We start from the raw sequence: 20,092 nt of genomic DNA on the forward strand, positions 1-20,092 counted from the left end.
AAAAAAAAAAAAAAAAAAAAGTTTTAATAGCTCTTCTTCTTTCACCTCAACACAATAAAGGTCATCTCTCTGAAAAACAGGAGCTGTCTCTTATACCAGAGAGAGATTGCATCAAAGGCCATGTCTAAAGGTTCTACATTTGAAATTTTTCTTTGAAAACCTAAAAATCAATATAATAGTATAGCCCTACAGCCTCTGAGGCAAAAAAAAATATCTGAAATCTATTGAAAAAAGAAATAAACTCTAGCCTATCAAAACAAAGAAAATAAAAGAACAGAGAAAGGTAAATAGACAGACAGACAAGCAGAAAGACAGAGAGAGGAGACAGGTAGATACTGATCTGGGACCAAGGAGTTAGCTGAGTAGGGTTTCCTACACCTCTATACAGCACTGATGAAGCAGAGGCAGAAAGATCAAGAGTCGAGGCCATCCTTGGCTACATAAAGAATTAAAGGCTAACCTGATTGTACATGAAATCCTGTCTCAGGAAAAAAATAGTGTGTTCAGTAAAATGTAAATTGTAGTAATGTTTTGTGATACATTTAAGTCTCAAATCCTTCCTAAAGGCACTGGGCTTTCGCTCCATCTCCTTGACTCAGGTGTGACTTGAGGTGGCAGAGTAGCATCGCTTTCACTTTTGACACACTGCATCTAGCTTCTGTGCACAGCTGCCAGGTGTTTCTAAGACTCTAACTGGCAGTTGCCCATAACAACAATCAACTTTGCAGGCAGCATTCCTGTTACTGCTATGATGGAAAGAAAAATTCATCTTTTAAACTCCTCAGAGAAGCCCGTGAGACAAAGGAAGAACTTGTTGTGTTAAGGTCTTACATACCTGTCACTTCCTAGACAACCTTCTGAAAGGCTATGACATCATCATTTCTTTGTCTTTATTTCTCCTCTAGAGGAACTAGAATAGAATCACCTGGAATTCATTGACTATAAGAAGAGCTGTAAGAAATTCTCAGAGATCTTTCTAGACCAAGAAGGAAGAGATATACGTTGGAAGTTAAGTGATTTTGCAGAACAAAATGAGCAGATAATGGAGAGGGGCATGGGAGCAAGAGGGAGAGGACGGGTTTACAGGAAAGGATCATAAATCAGGTGCCTGTCTGGAGGGAGGAGTGGTCAGAATAGCTGGAAGGACAATTAGACAAAGAAACATGTTTATCTCAGAGCGCTGAGAAGTTAGCCCTAGCACACTGATGGGAATGGCCAGGAAACACTAGCGCACCTCTCAACAATAAGAGTCACCTGATGAAAACTAGACTGATAGTAATATGTCAGCCATGAGAGCTACAGCCTCAATCAGATGTGATGGTTTTCTTTGGGTAATAGAGATTCTCCTGCCTAACACATGCCTATAAATCTCCTGGGCCACTATTTAGTTTAGATCATATGGTCTGTGTATATTTCTTCCAAGTCTGGGTATAAAAAAATAAATTGGGTTGATATTTTGCTGTGTCTTATTTTCCTTGTCCCTGTTCTTGAACATACGGTCCAAGTAAAAACACATAACCTCTTCTATTTTATGGCTAATATAAAATAGGCACTATTTTGTTCTATTTAGATTGTAACTACTACTTGCTTGCCATTTTAGAACTAGAATCATGATTCTTCAAATGTAACAAATATTAGTACCATTAACAAGCAAGAAAAAATAGTGAACTCAGAATAAAATGTAACATAATGAATAACTATTTGTATACATGGCATGTGAAGAATAGCAATATAGACAAATGTATGTAAATCATATACCTTTTATAAAAAGGAATATGATCATCTCAACAAACCACATCTAAATTTTGAAAGGATGTTGTTGTTGTTGTTGTCTTAAGGCCTCTGGTGTAGGGAAGTCTAAACAGCTTAATACTTTGGATCTTATGAGTTGTTCATTTGAGCTTTATTTATATGTCTTTATTTATTGATTTTTGAGACACACTCTCACTCTGCATCTCAAGCTGGCTAGAATTCAATGCAGAACAACCTTCCTGACTTTGCCTCCCAAATGTGTGAACCACCACACCCACCTGGGATTGGATTTGATGTTTCAAATTAACTGAAGAAAGAATATTACCTTGAATTTTAATGTGCAATTATTTTTGCTCTTCTATGGGAGTTCAAGTACAAACTGAAGGTCACCTTCCAAAAATATAATGAGTATTGAAGACACATGACTTTGTATGCTGCAGAAGAAGCCCAATTACCATCTTTATCAAAAGAATAGTAAATTTCCCTGCTTCATGACTATGTAGGTAGGTGGGCTCAGAATCATCCTGGTACAAACTGTCCTGTCCAAAGTCAATAGAGCTGGTGTGGAAATCAATCATGTGTGTGTGTTTATAAAGCAGCAGCAGGAATGCATACGACAATCGGTTGTCTCACGTACTTTGCAAAGCCGATGAAGTCTTCATGGTTGGTGTTAATGTAAGAGACTTGAATGTCGATCAGTAGCAGGACCTAGAAGACAAAGAGAATCACTGTCATGACAACATGAGAAATTGCCCATGTTACTTCTTGGTATTTAGTTTTTAAAGTGATTTTTTATTAGAATAACAAATAATTTTTCTCTTTTGGAGTCCTTTGCACTCTAACTTTGTAAGTGAAAATCCTTTGTGGCAGGTAAGTCTGAGTCTCCTGTGAAAGAGAAGCGCATTGTAATTCATAGACATATGAACTTCTTGCTGTCATAGCCCAAAACCTAGAAGTATTCGTTCTGCTAAAGCAGAGGCCATGTTCTCAGGAAAGGCAAGCACATATGAGAGCAAGATTACGCTTTGCTTTTCTTCACTTTTTCCACTCTTTTCTTTTTAAACACCCTCTAGGTAACAGAAATATTTCATCTATCAACTCAGAAAGGAAATACAGAAAGAACTGAACCTGTTTCAAGACGAGTGAAGTTCATTATCTGACTAAAACTCCAGCCAAAGATCACTTAAAACATCATCTCAACAAAGGATGCTTCCCTGGCATTCCTGCCTGAATCACGCATCACTACGGTCCACCACTGTACGCTGCCTCATTTCTTGTCCACCACTAGTACTTGACATGGAGGAGATTTGGCATATTCTACACAGTGCCCCCTCTTAGGTTACTTGTAATTTCTGGGGTCTGGACTAGTAAGTTGAACAATGTAGTTATTGGTGTTATGAAGAAACGGATGGAGCACATGTCTGAGGCAACACAAAAGTTTTTACTGTTAGATGTCTAGAAACCATGTGTCAGTGATATGGAAGGCCTCTTTGTGGGAAAATGTAGGGCCTGAGTGAAGCAAGAAGGGAGTAGACAAGCAGAAATTGATAAATGGAGGCTTTACTCTGGAGATTTTCAAATAGGAACTTCTCTTACTATGTTTCTTTTTGTTCCTTTGTGTAATATCCTTTTTTGGATACTGAGACTTGGTGACAAGTTAAAAAAAAAAATTAAGAACCCCTGCCTTGTCTACACTTTCATTTTTTACTTTTTTAACCTCTTCCTTAAAAAAAGAAAGCGGAAGAAGAAGAGGAAGACGAGGGGAAAGAGAAATGTGTCACATAGTTCAGGCTAGCCTTAAACTCACTGTGTATGTAAGGATGACCTTAAACTCCTGACCCTGCTGTCTCCATCTCTGGTGCTGAGGATAAAACCTGGGGCTTTATACATGCTGGGCAAGAACTCTACCAGCTGGGATACTTCTAAGAGTCACAGTGAGTGCTTTTACCCTGTGTATCTTCACTGAAGGTAACCAAGAGTACCAGTGTCAGCATGACAGCCAATAGGCATGATGTTTCCTTAGGAATATCCTCCCTAATTCCCACCACCCCTTCCTTCCCTTATCCAGGCCCAGGCCACATCCCTATACAATAACTCAGTTATGTACATAGGCATTAACCATAGAAGTGTTGGTGTGTGTGTGTGTGTGTGGGTGTGTGTGTGTGTGTGTGTGTGTTTACCACAAATGTGATGAATTATTTGCATCGTTTTTTGTTTGGTGACTGTCCCAAGAGAAGTAGGTATAGTCTACAGTCATACCTGCCCTAAATGCATCCAATCTCCTCAGAAGCAGGGGCAATATTTGTCTTATTCCTCACCTTATCCCCAGAACATGATATGCAAAATAGATGCCCAGGAAATGTCTGTGGCTTTAATTTTGTTAACTATCAAGCTAGAAGAACAGTCTCTTCTAAAGGAAGCCATTTCTCCCCGTGTAATTGGCACATGCCCAGATTTGATTGATGCTCACGCGGTACCCAGCACCATGGGATCTGAGGCTTTACTTTTATGGATATTCTGAACTGGTCATAAGGCGAAACCTTGCTGAGAGTCACAAAGGAACCTGACAAAACCCAGATGAAGAAGATCACCCTGGTCTATTCTACAACCAAAAGAAATTAAGCCAAGACATAGGAACTATTAGGGCAGTAACATCATATTTTCATAAAAAAAACTTCACAGCAGATTCAAATTTAATTTTATTTCTTGAAAAACACTGAGGAATTATTATTAATTTAGCTATAGTTACCTCTATTCTCACACTAATCAAGTCAGATTCTCTTAAACATTATGTTTCTGGACTTATTTGCCGAGATTCCTTACCCATAGAGTATAACGTTTAAGTACAAATATATTGTTCTAGCACAGAGAGCAAAATATCCACATAATTTCCAGGGCAACCCACAGCTATCATGAGCACCCTGGACACAGACACACATTAACTTGGACTGCAGTGTAGGAAAACAGTGAAAAAAAACCAAAAGCTATGGCTGTTCTCATTCATATTCCTGGAAATTGGGAGTCTGTGTTCACTCTCGGAAAAGGGCCAGGTTGCATGTGGGGGAGGAAAAAGAAAACAGTACATTTTTCTCCCTCACATTTTCACTTTCTCAGAGTTTCTCCCCATGGTTTTATTCAATCACTGAATAGTTAGAGAATGGACTGATCAGTACATCAAAGACACAGGTAGAAGGAAGACTTCCTCTCAAGTCAGGAAAGGTCATCATGTCCCATCTCTGCTGTGCCCCAGGGAATGAAAAGCAGCTTCAGTTAGTGCTATGGCTTTAATCTGAAATGCTCCTCACAGGCTCACGCTTTAAATGCTTTGTCCCCATCTCACGGTGCTACTGGGGAAGTTCTAGTCCTGGATCCTTGCTGTAGAGCCTGGCTGTCAGAGTCACTAGGGGCGGACCCTTGGCAATTATAACCAGCCCTGGCTCCAGTTTCAGTCCTTGCTTCCTGGTTTGTCAGCATGTGAACAGATTGTCACATGCTCCTGCCACCATGAGATGTGATGTTTCCCCATATCGTCCCACCAAAATGGACTGAAAGCCTTTGAGACTGTGAATCAGCATAGGTGTTTCCTCCTTAGGTAGTTTATCTCCGATAGTGTGGTCACAGCAATGCCAAAGTAACTAATACCGATTGCACTAGACAAGTAGGGTTGTTGGGGACCAGTTGACCATTGTAGAAATGGTTTATGGGAGGAATTTGAAAATTTGAGACATGGGTTAAAGAAACCCTAGACTGTCTCACATTTACAATTATAATATTCTGGCAAAGTATTGTCTCTGTTTGGCCTGTGTCTTGAAAATTTTAAGTGTGGGTACAAAAGTAAAGGATTGGTATTTGGTGAGGGGACTTCACGACAGCATAGCATCCTGACATGTTAGGTATGGTTTACTGCTGCCTGCTTTTAGTAAGATTCACAATAAGCTTCAGGAGCAAAAAGCAAGATATGTAGGAAATGCTGTTCAAGAAGAAAAATGGGCTCATTTGCATTGGCAGATAAATAGCTGTAGCTTTTAAAGAATTTAGAGCCATTAAAGAAAATCCAAGCACTCTACACAAGATAATGGAAATTTCTCAAGTATATTTCAGATAGTGGACATATTCTACCCATTATAGAACCCAGGTAACTTCAAACTCACTTCAAAGACTTCCCCTGGATAAGCAAGTGCCTCCAGAACACCGTGTTCACAAAGGGCCACATCTGAAGGTGTATTTGTGTTCAGCCACCTCAGCAATTAAAGTCACTACAGCCACAGTCAAAGAGGGCCTGACGACTGTTCAGACAGAGAGTACAACTTGCCATTTTCCGTGAAGTGCATGTTTTGCAGGCATGCAGAACACAAGACGTATGGGGTCGTGGAGACTTCCACTACACTCTGAGGAAAAGTCCACAAGACCAGGCATCGCATTCCAGGGTCAGGTTCCTTGCAGGAATACCCTAACATAACAGGAAGTTATGAGCACGGTGACTGAATTACAGTGGGAACTGCAGGATGGTGAGGTGCCGGGAATGTGGATCAGTTGTTCAACATTTGAAACAGGTAAAGACAATGAATGCAGCCAGCCCAAGAAAGAAACTTTTGAGCACTGAAAATGGTTAGACCATTAGGCCAATGCTACCTGAGCCCACTGGAACTCAGATAATGCCATTATATTCCCTAGATGCTGGAAATAGAGTTTTGTGTATTTTCTCTTCTGGGCTTTAGTCTCAGTTGAGTCCAGTTTTTCCTTACTGCCCTCTCTCCCTGCGATTTTGCTCTGAACCATTATGTATTAGAAGTATGTAACTCTCTTTTTTAATTTTACAGAAGTTCACAGCTAAGAGATTGCCTTGAGCCTTGAGTCTAAGTAGAGACTCTGGCTTAGACTTCAAACAATGTTAGGATGTGAAGACCTCAGAAACTTATGGTTTGATCAAGCGCACCTTTCATCATGACAAACCATGAGCTTTTGGTGGTATGGGTGAAGTGTTGCAGTGTAAATTTGTCTCCCTGGCTTATGTTCTGATGCCTGTTCCCCACATGATGGTGGTGTTGTGGAAGAATGAACTTTAGGATCCTGGCTGGAAGGAGTGTGTCACTAGGGGGCAGTCTTTGAAGGCTATAACCGCCCTCTGTACAGGACTACCTTGTGAGCCAAACTGCTGCCTTGTCAAAACTTAGGTTGTACCTGCTCACCGCAGATCATCACAGCTGGGCTTGTGGACTATTGGCTTTCCCTCCTTTCCCTCCTAGAAGGAGATGGGGAGGTTCGTGGGACTCCTACCTGAATATCCTCCCAACCTTCTCTGAGAAGGGCTAGAGGATATTTCTAGGGAAAGGTTAAGGGTCTCCATCTATACTACCACAGAGGAGTCCCTACACCATCCATGCTAGGTGTGGACCTCCTACAGCGGCTGCTTAAGGTCACCCATTCTCCTGTTACAGCGACTCCCCCACTGCTCTGTAAGCAAGCCTAATAAACCCACTGGTTCCCCAGAGTGAGCTTCGGTGGAATCCCGACTTGGGACTGTAGGAGGAAGGAATACAAAAGAGAGCTTCCCTCTGTTGGGCTGTTTCTGTGGGATACTATGTTCATGGTGATGCAAAGGTAAGTAGAGTCACTCATTTCCTCCTTACAAAATGGCCATGAGTTAACCACCACTGTGTAGCCTAAGGGTGCAGAACTCTATATAAAGAATGCAAGCGGGGACACTGAAATAATTCAATAGGCAAAGACACTTGCATCAAGCCTATGACCTGAGCTTGACCTTTATAACCCACGTGATGGACAGAACTGATTTTCACAGACTGGCTTTTCCATGATGAACATGAACCTACACACACACACACACACACACACACACACACACACACACACACACTAAATATTTTTACAGAATCCAAATAACTTACAAGACGTTACATAGAAAGTAAGAGTTAGAGCTTGGATTTGAGGTCATAGTCTAAGCTCAGAGGACACCATCCTAATAACCATTAGAGCTCCAGGGAACCGTGGGTTAGCCTGCCATACTCCACAATTGTGCAGTGATTCACCTTGACTCAATCATAGCCTTTGAAAATCGTGATCACTATGCTTGGCTCTGAGTAGCCCTAGACCACACCCGCCCCTTCACACAGCCTCTCAGCACACTATAAATAGACAGCGCTATTAGGATGCTAGCAGTGTTAGGAGCTGATCTTGATGCCAGGACTGTCTGACTCTTCGATATTAGCATGACATAAAATAAGTCAAATCAGAAGTAATGTCTTTAGTCCTAGTGACTTTAGAAGCTTACGTCTTCCAATGCAAATCTTGGGGTCCGCTTTATGTTGCTGCAAGCTAGGGCCATGTTCCAGTCAAGCAAGTGTAGTGTGAACTTAGGTCTGTGTAGCCACTGGTCTGTCTGCTTACTCTTCCATGACTCTTGGGGCTGGTTCTTGGGCACTGGGGCCTAGTTGTTCCAGATCAAATGCTAAACTGAATATGTCATTTTAGTGAAACAAAAAAACTGAAAGAATGAAAAAGGAATCATGGAAGCATCAACATCTGACCTACATAGGTCACAATGGTGGCAAAACAACATACTACGTTTCTCAGTATCAATTTTACTTAGGATCCCTATGAGTTAAGTTTACACGTCATCATTTGAAAGGTATAGGATAAAAACACAAGTCAGAGCATCTTGTTTATTTAAGATCGTATACACAGCTGATGATTGTTGTAGAAGGAGAGAGCCGCTTGTTGTTTCCCAACAGAGACCAGGTCTGTGACAGGGAGTTTCCACTGACAACTTGACATGACCCGGGGTCGCCTGGAAAGAGTGTCTCAATGAGGAATAGACTGTATCAGGGTGGCCTGTGGCCATGTCTGGAAGGGACTTTTTTTCCTTGGTTACTTGAGGTAGAAAGACCCACCCTGAGTGTGGGCATTTCCCAGTCAGGGCCCTGATCAGACAAGTGTGAGCCTGAGCGAGGGCCGCACATTCCTTTCCCACTGTTATTGACTGTGGGTGATAGACCAAGGGCCGCACATTCCTTTCCCACTGTTATTGACTGTGGGTGATATACCAAGCTGTTTCCAGTCCTGCCACCTTAGGTGTTCTACAGTGATAGACTAAAACCTGGAACGGTAAGCCGAAAGCAATCCTTTCTCTCCTAAGCTGCCTTGTGTTGGGGTTGTTTTATCACAAGCAACGAAAATAAAAAATAGGACAGGATCTCATGTATCCCAGCCTGCTCTTGAAATGGCTACATAACAGAAAATGAGCTTGAATTCCTAATCCTCCCGCCTCTACTTCCTAAGTGCTACAATTACAGGATTTTATAGGACTGAGCTGTATTGGTCCAACAGCAGCCAAGACATTAGATGGGGAGAGCTTGGGCCTATATGTCTGGTTCCTGGCTTCATTTCACTGGCCTGTGAGTTAATGCTGGCTGAATTACAATACCTCTTTTCTTTATGTTGGGATGTTATCCAAGATTGTAAAAGCTGGAAAACAAGTGGAAATTATAAATAGTGGGCAATTAATTTTCAAAGCACTCTGATAAAAAGTAGTACCAATCAGTCCTGAGCTCAAGCAGAGAAAGCGGTTTTTGCTGGGGTCCCTCACAAATGCCCCAGCCTGCCAAGCTTCCGGCACTCCCCTCACTTCCTACTTTCCCCCCTCCCATCTGTACACTCATGCTATGCGAGAGTACCTGTCTCCCTTACTGGGATTTTTACTCTCTATTTTTTTCCTCTTCTCTTTTTCTTCATTTTTCCCCCTTCCTCATTCCAGCCCACCTGATAATCCCAAAATCTTGGAATACTAAATTATGGGGGCACTCAGAGACCATATAGAACAACATCCCAATTCTGCCCTTGAAAACAACAACAACAGTCCTAAGAAGTGATTTTCACAAGAACACACTGTTACTTGGGAGAGAACACATGGCCCAAGTCCAATATTCGCTCCACACGATGCTCGCAGCTGTGCCGTGGAAGAGCGTTTGAAAGCCTTAGTATTTTCCATTATTGTGTTGATAAGTAACTAAGAAAGGGCCATTTTGACATAAGAATTTGTTCTTCTTTTCTCAAATAAAGTATCCTCCCTTAAAATTATCTTTCCAAGTCAGTGAGGGTCCAAAGATGGCTTCAAGGTCACTCCTTAGAAACCAAGTGAATTAGTAAGATAGTTCTGAATGTTTAAAATATTAGTTCCTAAATGTCTTTCTCCAATGTAGATTGCATAAGCAAGTTATAAAAACCTGCAAGAAAAATATTTAGAAAAAACTTTAATATCCTGAAGTTCATATACAAATCCATTAATACATGAGAATTTCATCTAAATGAAAAAAACAATGTGGTATGTTTCCGGATTAGCGGTCATCTATGAGTGGTGTGGACATGCTGGAAAGGTACACACAATGGTGATAAAAAGTTGAGGGGAAAATAACAGAGCTTCCTATTTGGAAGGCAGGATGTTCCTGGTCATTGATTTGTTCAGAAACAGGGTTTTACACTGTAGCTCAAGCTGACCTCAGACTTGAGGCAATCCTCCTGCCTCTGCTTCTCCAGTGCAGAGATTGCAGGTGTGAGCTCCCACACTTGGCTCTGGACTTGTATTGTTGATTTTATATTCAATTTTAGATTTCTGGAGACATTGCTAAATGTCCTTACATTTTATCCAATATTGGTGTAGTAGTAACTCATATATAATTCATGAAAAATAAAAGTAATTATGATATTCTTATGTGTCACACTGTTTTGTCATTGAGGACTAAGCCACCTACTGGTGACAAGGCACCTTAGTAAAATCCTTCCACTCCCACAAAGGCCCTGATATCAGGCAAGAGTTTACTCACCTGGTCCTTGGTCTTCCCCTCTCGCTCACGGATGTGGTTAGCAACAATCCTTTCTGTTTCCTCACAGAGTCTGGGGAAGTTTGCCAACTGTCAAGAAAACGAACCTGGGCATTAATATTGCACAACAGTTGTACCATAGAAACAGAGCAGAGGTGTTGAAGCAAGGCTGCCCCTTCTGAGAGCAAGACAGGGGACATGAACTTCTGCAGATTAACCCCAGCAGCTCTGTCAACTGGCAGGAGATGCCTCAAAGCCAGAACAGCCGTTGTCTGGAAATGAAGCTGAAACCCAGTGTCCTGGCTAGTTTATTGTCAGCTTGACAGAAGTTGGGCCTCTTTGGGAAGTGGGACTCTCAATTGAGAAGATTCCTCCATAACATTTGCCTGTAGACAAGTTGGTACTACATTTTCTTAATTAGCAATTGATGCGAGAGGCCCTGCCCACGGTTGGCAGTGTCGCCCTGGGCAGGTGCCAGTGAGATGTAGAAGAAAGTAGGCTGAACAAGTCACGGGGAGCAAGCCAATCAGTGGCACTCCCGCGCTGTATGTTTTAATTCCTGCCTTCAGGTTCCTGCCTTGACTTCCTTTATAAAGGACTATGGCGTAGATGTGTAAGCTGAAATAAACCCTTTCCTCTCCAAGTTGCTTGTGGCCATGGTGTTCTATCATTGCAATAGAAACCCTAACCAAGACACCAAGTGGATGCATCAGAGCATCAAGCAGAGGCTTGGCAAGACTTTCTGACTTTTAAAAAATCAGAGAGGAAATAATAGTAGCTTTGACAGAGATGGCAATAGTGGAAATAGAAAAGAACAGGCATGCCCATGGCTAATTCCAAGTAAATGACCCATTCCAATTATAAGAAAACATGGATACATTAATAATAACAAAATAGCATAATACAAACAGTAAAGGATGAGATTCAGTTAATAAACATGTAGTAGTCAATATGAAGAAGGCAAACATTAAACTGAATTAGCAATAATGCAGAGGAAAATAGTAAATGTTATGTTATCAGTTTGTTGCTATGAGCCTAAGGCCAGCACGGGTTAGCTGAGAGGTTAGGTCAATGAAGGCAAATTTCCTGGAAAGAAATTTGGAAATGTTTACCAAGAATCTCAAATACATACACAAACTCTCCTGACTCCCCCTTTATCCCTCCCCCCTTCTCTCTCTCACACACATATGCTTTAACCTAACAACTTCCCAGGATTCTGAGGTAAAATCATAAAGACTTTTATTACGACATTAATTGGAATGGCAAAATGAGACAAACAGGAACTTAGTACCTAAGTATTGATGATATTAAACAAATCAAAGTAGATCCACTTATCAGTGGCCATTGCAAAATATGTTTTTAATTAATATATTTATTTACATTTATGTACATGTATATCTGAATGCCTATGTGACTGCATGTGCCTATGCATGGATGGGTATGTCATACCTGTACAGACTAGAAGAGAGTGTTGGTGTTTTTCTCCAACACTCTCCACCTATTTCTCCAAAGCAGCTTCTCTCCCTGAAGCTGGGGTTTACTCTTAGCTAGATTGAAAGCCAGCAAACCTCAGCCATGCTCCTGCCTCTGCCCTCCTCAAAGCTGAGATTTGAAGAAATATCCAGCTTGCTACCGAGGTAACAGGATCCAATATGCAGTCCTCTTAATAGTATTGCAAACATTCTTAACTGCAGATCCATTGCCCCAACCCCTCAAATCGCATCCTCATGCTGCCTAATGGCATGATGATCACAACATGATATAAGGGAAAAAAACTGAGCAGCCAGATAGTGTGCTGAGGCCAAAACACCACCTTGAATCCTCAGATACACTAAGAACCTTCCAAACTTCAGCTTTTGAACAAAGTTTCCTCAAGCTTGGAAGAGGTTAGGAAAAGACCTCCCTGAGAGACGCTGCTTGAGGTCACCTGGGTCACTGTGCACACTGACAGTTTGCATCTTGCACATTTGTTTCCCAGAAGGATAAAAGCCCTGGCCCTTCATAGAGCAGAAGAACAAGGTCACCCTGTCTCTTAATGGTACAAGTCTGCCGCCTGTGAGCAGAGAACTGAACAAATATGATACAATATGAATAGTAGTAACTCATTCAACTCAGCACAAGTTCATCCTCTCAAGAGGTTTCTAGAAAAGACTATTTTATACCACTATCAGGAAAATAGAGAAATCTAACTGCTTTTGTAACTCCTAAGCACTTACTGTATATGCATAAAGACCCAAGTCGATCTTCCAGAACCATGTTTAAGAAAAGAAATCCAGGGATGGCAGCACGTGTCTGTGATCCCTTTCCTGGGAAGGCTGTAAATGGACGGTCCCTGAGGCTCACTGGCCAGCAAGCCCAGCCTGCATGACAAGTCCCAGGTCACTAAGAGAGTCTGTCTCCAAAAGTAAAGTGGGCAGTACCTGAGGTTGTCCTCTGACCTCTACACTCATGTATACCATGTGTGTGTGAATATATATATATGTATATGCATATACATATATATATATATACATACACACACAAACACACACACACACACACACAATCTTTTTAAACTTGCTCTATCCACTGAGCTCAACTCAACCATGAAAGCAGTCTGTAGCTTTGTACCAATAACTGAAACAAAAGTAAACAGACTAAATTCTTAGGGAAACAAAAGAAAAACAACAAAATCCTTGACCTCACATGTGTGTGGCAGGGAATGGAAGAGGGGGACGATGAGCGACAACACCAGGCAGTGCGAGCCATAACCATCACTGAAGGCATCAATGAAATGAATACATTTGCTCTGAGCCTGATCTACAAAGAATTCTGGGGGCACACAACTCAAAAATGTTGGTTTTCATTGAGAGTTTTGTGGTGTTCAATTCTTTTTTTTTCTTTTTTTTTAATTTATTTATTAAAGATTTCTGCCTCCTCCCCACCACCGCCTCCCATTTCCCTCCCCCAATCAATTCCCCCTTACTCATCAGCCCAAAGAGCAGTTAGGGTTCCCTGCCCTGTGGGAAGTCCAAGGACCTCCCACCTCCTTCCAGGTCTAGGAAGGTGAGCATCCAAACAGCCTAGGCTCCTACAAAACCAGTACGTGCAGTAGGATCAAAACCCAGTGCCATTGTTCTTGAGTTCTCAGTAGTCCTCACTGTCTGCTATGTTCAGCGAGTCCGGTTTTATCCCATGCTTTTTCAGACCCAGGCCAGATGGCCTTGGTGAGTTCCCGATAGAACATCCCTATTGTCTCAGTGGTGCTCAATTCTTACGATGCACACAAAAAAGGGGACATCAAAGCCCTTCTGGCGTTCAAAATGAATTCTGATTAGGCTCTGTGGCCTCCCTCATCAGCTCATTTACCAGGAATGGCTGGGTGTTTATGCAGCCCTCCTTCCTGCGCGCAAACACACTCTGTCCTGATTGCCAGCTCTGTGTCACTTCCACACCTCTTCATGTGTAATTACAATTTCCATAATCATTGAAATCATTATAACTCTCAAGGTCTTCTGCTCTGGCGTTCAAATTCATTAGAAGTCTACATTGCGAAGAATTCTAATCGTGCCTGCCTAAATAGTGTAGATGTAGAAAGCACCATATTTAGACCTTAATTCCCCACTAATTACTTATATTCTGTCAATTATTCATGAGGCATCAGTGAAGGAAGGCTTTGCTACCAGCTACAGACATTTTCTATTCCTTGACTTCCATCACATCCCTCGCTAGGCAACCGCCGTCCACTGGCCCTGTACTCACCATGTCAGAGCACCTGATGGCGAATCTTACAGTGTGGACAGGGTGGTTAACTATGTAAATATGCATGGAGAAGCCTACCATAAGAATGCCTCTTGGGATTTAATGCCCTTGCATGAGACACAATCTGTCAGTCACACTGTATGTCGACTAAATGACAAATTACTTCCAAATACCTTTACTATTCTTAAAAAATAAAGATTCAATGAAGAAATAATACAACTTTTTTTTCAGAATCCAACCCTTGAACGTTTGATTCTGAGAAAATTTCAATGACACATGTCCTGAGAGAAAGTAGGCTTATAATAAAAAAATATATAAAACTGCATCTTAATTATGTTCAATATTTTAAGTGTTATGTGGAGTTGTGTATAATTATTTTGGGAAACCTCGCTATAAAAATTTCAGTATGAACCACATTTTTCTCTGAGGGTAAAAGAAACACTTGAAAGGTATTTCCATCCAATAAAGCAAAAATTACAGACTTATAAAATTTACTAAGCATGAATTAATCAGATCATAAGAGCCAGGCAATTCAGTTTCTCCTGGGATAGGCATGAGCCAGCCAAGGCCTCAAGAGTAACTCGTCTGATGCCTCAAGCAAAAATACAGGTTGTTGGGAAATCATTGTTCATGGACCTGTAGCAGGGTTCCCAGAGAAAACAAACCTAAGCTAGAACAGTTTCCTTCATCTATTAGACCCGATGTTGTGAGTCTCGCTGACATAGATATGAGCTCTTTTTTTTTTTTCATCTAAAAGCTGTAAACCTTCAGATGTTGGCCACTGGTTATGAATTAACCAGCAATTATGACTGCACTGCTCATGAAAACATTTCAAATTTATTTCATTTTCTGTGAATTAAGCACGCCACCCTCAAAAGTCCCTAGCCATCCTTTATGTGTGTTTGACATCTTGTTGGATTTATTCAGGAGCTGAGAAAAATGGTTGTCCCTGAAGAAAGTGCTATGAAGACAGGGAACTATGTTCACCCACGCTCACAAAAGCCTGGAAATGAGGAGCGATTTTAGTGCAGAGCTGTCAGGAAATGGTGAGGTTCCTCCTCACAGCACAGAAGTAGCCTCTGTTTCCCAAATGGCATTTGGGAAATCCACAAAGCTGGTGAGGGGAGGGGAAAGGAGCCAGCTCCTGGCGAGAGGGACTTGGGTAAAGTGAGTACAGAGCAAGAGATGTGTCAGTTGCCCTCCTCCGAGTGGGCAAATTCCAAACCTCTAAACCTCAAATACTTTCTGCAACTAGAGGGAGAAATGATGAGGTGTGTGACGGAAAAATCTTTAAACAGAAATAAAGAGAACTTTCGCGTTATTCAGCAAAGGCTAAGAAACTGAAATGTCCAAGTTCAACCTTGGATGGAAGAAAGTTGTGCTGTTTGTCAGTGAAGGCACGCTTGGTCTCTTGAGGAATGCAGAAGACATTTAAACAGGTCAGGGTGGGGATGGGAGTTGACACCATCTCCAAACAGTACCTGAAGGTCTCAGGCAGGGTTTTGTCTTCCCTGACATCCGAGTTTATCTTTGGTAGACACATTAATGAGCAGTTAAGTTGGGAAAAGAAGAAAAACAGAAGGTAGGAGGGAAAGCTAAGCATTGGACCTGACTTTCCTATAGCATCCAATAAAAACTTCAAAAAAAAACCAGTCTGATTTAGAGAAACTGAATCTTAATTCTCTTACACAGAGTAAGAGTCCATCAGCATGGCCCCACTGAACGTATCTGGAGCTTTGTGGCCATCCTTTTCACCCTACGTCAGTCATGCTACATCGAGAACACGTGGATTTCTTTATCCAGCCAATTGTACATCCAAAATTACTATTGGAAAAAGAAGGGTGATCTAGGGTTGCAAAAAAAATACTGGGCTCAATAAATCAAGTCCCCACTGTGCGAGCTCATAGTCTCAGGGCCCCTTCATTGTATAACAGTAAGAGTCTTGTGAAGTGTTATTCACACAGTGCCATGTGCTGAAAGGAAAAGGAGGGGGTAAGATGAAGACCAGGGGTCTTCTGAGTGTTTTGGAGATGGAAAGATTGTGAAACCATATCTAGAAAATTCAAGAAAGCCTCTGATAACGTAGCCTTTGAATGCCTGAAGGAAGAAGCAAACGTTAGATTTTTGCATTGCTTCGGTGTCCATAAAGGAATGCAAAGTGCCCACTGCCATGTCTCCTCAGGACACCAGTGCAGCTGGAATGGGGAAGAGAGAAGAGTTTAGAGATGAAGGGGGTACGAACACATGGTCAGGACTTCAGATTCTCTTCTTTAGTTTATATGGACCCTGGATCATGCACATACTGACCCAACATGTGACAGAACTGGGCATTTCTTCAAACAGCACTTTTTAATGCAAAATTCTTTTTTGGGTTTCTTATGGCCAACTAAGGTATCGTCTTTTTTACTTGCAAAAAAAATTTTTTTCTCTAAGCAGTGGGGAAAAGAATCAATTAATTGGTATCATAGTGATCCAAGAATGTGGTTTCCCAAAAGGCCAATAAATGACACAGTTGCTAAACTGTGGTCAAAAAACAAGTTGTTCCTCCCTGTGCTTCCTGCAAAGAACTTCAGGACCTTGAGACGATGTGCCAGAGAAGAGGAGGTAAAGGAAGGCAGATGAAAACTGATGCCCACCAGAAAAATTCCAAAGTTGAGATATCCCTGGAGAGAAGCCAAATGGCTCATAAAGCCCTAATGCCCCTGCCTTGTTCCCCTGTGCCCCAGAGACAACAGTGAGAAAATATTGGAAAAGAAATGCATTCCCCCAGAGCTAAAAAAAAAAAGCTTTGTGCTATGCCATTTGAGCATACATAAACCCCAGATGTTTTACACTAATGTACGTTTATATGGCATAAGGAAAAAATGTGAAAAGATTTTACAAGTACAGCAATCAACGTGAGGAGTTATTGATGAAAACAATGCTTTAAATGCATATGTGGACAGGTATGTGAAACTATAATATAGCTAAAATAACTCTATGTTTTATATTGCCTGAGCAGTCTTGTTTTACTCTGATAATTATGGTGAAAGTATTAATAGCACTCCCTTTAATGCAGGAATGTCCTGCACTGGACAATAAATTACATAGTCACTTTCTCAATGCCTCATGTTCAAAGGGGGTCAAATAATGAAGTGTTAGCATTAGCACATGTAACGTTAATTAGGATTCTTATCTGAAAAAAAATTTAATTTTAATTATACTAGTTCCAAAATAAGAGGCTAATGGCAGACTTAAGGCCAAGAACTTGAGCATCAAAATAAAACATAAAGAATGACAGATGTTTGGATGAAAACCTGTCCAGATGTCATCATTTTCAAAGAAATGACTAAAACACTCTTTTGAAACCAAGTACATATTTCTTTAGCATCAAGGGAACTTAAGAACATGTAAATTTTTAATAAGTATTTATACTGTGTCTCTCCCGGGGGGTTAGTCATTGCAAGTGGTTCTAGGGTCTGGAAGATAAAAGGCAAAGCTCTTTGTTATAAATACACTTCTAATCAGCAAGAAGAAGGACTCACATGAACAAATGAACGCATGCAAATTCCCACACCCTAGCTCAGGCATGATGAGAGAAACAGACATGGGTTAGCAACTGAAGCGTGGAGACAGGAGTAAGGAAAGGGGCCAGGAACGGACTCACAGAGGCCCTCCAGGAAAGCGTTTAGGAGATGATGAAGAGTGTACTGGATCTCTGTAAAGGAGGAATGACGGAGGAAGACAGGAGAGGAAAAGAAGACATTCAAGACAAAGAGAATGACATGTACAAATGCCAAAGGCATTAAACTTCTTAGAGGCGGAGTGACCAGCCATGACCGTAACAAGCAGTAGGACAACAAACATAGCTGATCGAGTACTTAGAAATTAGACAGTGATTTAAACTTTAAGGCTTGAATGGGTATTAATTTTAATAAAACAAACAAAACATAGGTCTGAATTTTAGAAAGGCTACTTTGACAGCATCGAGGAGAGTGAATTGGGGGTATTGGGGGTAGAGGTCAAAGGCTCAAGGGACCAACAGGACTCTTTAGAACCTAAGAAAGGACATAACAATGTAGCTGTAGTAGTTAGGGGACAGTGTATTGGTTTGAATCTGTAATGTCTGCATAGACTCTGTTTGGAAGAATCAGTCCTGAGTTTGTAGCACTACTGTGAAGGCTATGGGACTGACCAGAGGAATTGCATTGTGGGACATGGTCTCTCAAAGTTATATGTGCCATGGGGTCTGGTCACAGTCTCCGCTTCTTGGTTTATAAAATATGAACAGTTGCTTCATATATCCACCACCACACACCTTCTCAGCCAGGAAAAACTGGATTTTTCTCTAAAACCCTGAACTAAATGAAACCTTTCCTCACCAAGCTACTGATACAAAGTGTTTTGAAAGGCCTGGTCTGGATGTGTCAATGTGGGACTCATCGATATTTTCAGCTTTAAAGGGAAGTTGAACAGTGAATCATGATCTGCCAACTAAAACTACAGCAAGAAAAGATGGTGTCCATAACCAAGCTCGGTGGGATCCCAGGGTTTACAGGGAGGCAAGGGTAGACAGACATTGAGAACAAGAGAGGGAACACACAGAGATGGAAGAGAGTGAGTGAGAGAGAGAGGCATGGCCACTTCAAAACAAGAGTGACATCAAGAGGAAGAAGAGTGTCCAGCCAGGCAGCCAGGCCCCAGTTGACCTTGGCCATGAATGTGTCCATAAAGTGGTGGAGCACAAGCCTGATGGAGGTTTGAAGAATTAACTGGAGAGAAGGACAGTGAATAGGCTTGAGGTCGGGTTTTTCTGAGCTATAGGTGTGTGCTGGCCTTCTTCACGTGACAGAGCATGTGACTGTACAAACAGCAAAAGACTCCTCGGAACCAGTTTCCTTAAGAAAACACACATGTAGCTTTGGCCAGGGTCAGTGTCTTATCAGAGATAAAGGTAAGGCAGGAGGCTGCTCTGAGTACAGGAAAGCCTGAGGGATTGGAAGAAAAGAAGCCAATCTCCTGGTTTATGGCCCCATGAAATTATCATGTAAAGGCAAAGAAGAGAGTATTCAATTTAACGTCCCTGTATGGAGAACATGAGAAGCCACTCATTAGAATCCACTGGCGTGTTGCTGAGTACCATTAAGATTGCACTAAGGTACGAGCCTCAATATGTTGTGGCACTCACCCAGAAAAGGGGCACATGGTTTCCAAGCTTCTCGGGAACTTGGGAGTAAAGACACTCTCAGCATCCTTTGAGTTTCAACTTGTAGAAATGTTAAATCAGGCAGAAATTAAGTGACTAATCAGCAAATCAAAAGTGTCTCAGTTACCCAACTCTCTCTCGGTCACAGTGGGCTCTCTGATTTAAAGATTCTATTCTTTTGTTTTTGAACCTAGGTCTCAGAGACAAAGAGGGCAGTAACTTTCAAATATCCTCTGAGCTCTTCCATTAATTTTTTAATTGTCTTTTTAAAATCTAAGGAAAGTTGAAGGGGTGGCCTGGATCTTCTAAGACATCTGTCTATGATGCCAAGGACCACAGGAAGTCAGGGGAACGTGATCCCAGCAGGGACTGAATGTAGAGTCTCAGGAGTCAAGAGCAGCAAAGAACAGCGGCTGCTGACTGTTAGACATGAGCTCTGCATGTGATGGAGGAAGGTCATTGGTTGATTTAATAAAGAAGCTGCTTGACCTGATAGGTTAGAACGTAAGTGGGAGGAGCAGAATGCTGGGCGGAAGAGGAAGTGAGGTCAGAGACTCGACAGCTCCGGGCTCCCAGGCAG

The 20,092-nt window shown here is 41.6% G+C and overlaps 1 protein-coding gene across 5 annotated transcripts in view; it reads right to left on the reverse strand.

Moving 5' to 3' along the window:
• The window catches only part of Dnm3 (dynamin 3), a 495,066-nt gene that overhangs the window by 283,520 nt on the left and 191,454 nt on the right, over positions 1-20,092 (reverse strand). For all 5 annotated transcript variants that reach the window (XM_005363963.2, XM_005363962.2, XM_026787594.1 and 2 more), the window contains exons 11-12: positions 10,590-10,676; positions 2,390-2,460 (exon numbers count right to left, since the gene is read on the reverse strand). In XM_005363963.2, the coding sequence (XP_005364020.1) occupies positions 2,390-2,460; positions 10,590-10,676 (158 nt within the window). The remainder of the gene's footprint in view (positions 1-2,389; positions 2,461-10,589; positions 10,677-20,092) is intronic.

The sequence above is a fragment of the Microtus ochrogaster genome, assembly GCF_000317375.1.
Source record: "Microtus ochrogaster isolate Prairie Vole_2 chromosome 6 unlocalized genomic scaffold, MicOch1.0 chr6_random_2, whole genome shotgun sequence".
Lineage (NCBI taxonomy): Eukaryota > Metazoa > Chordata > Mammalia > Rodentia > Cricetidae > Microtus > Microtus ochrogaster.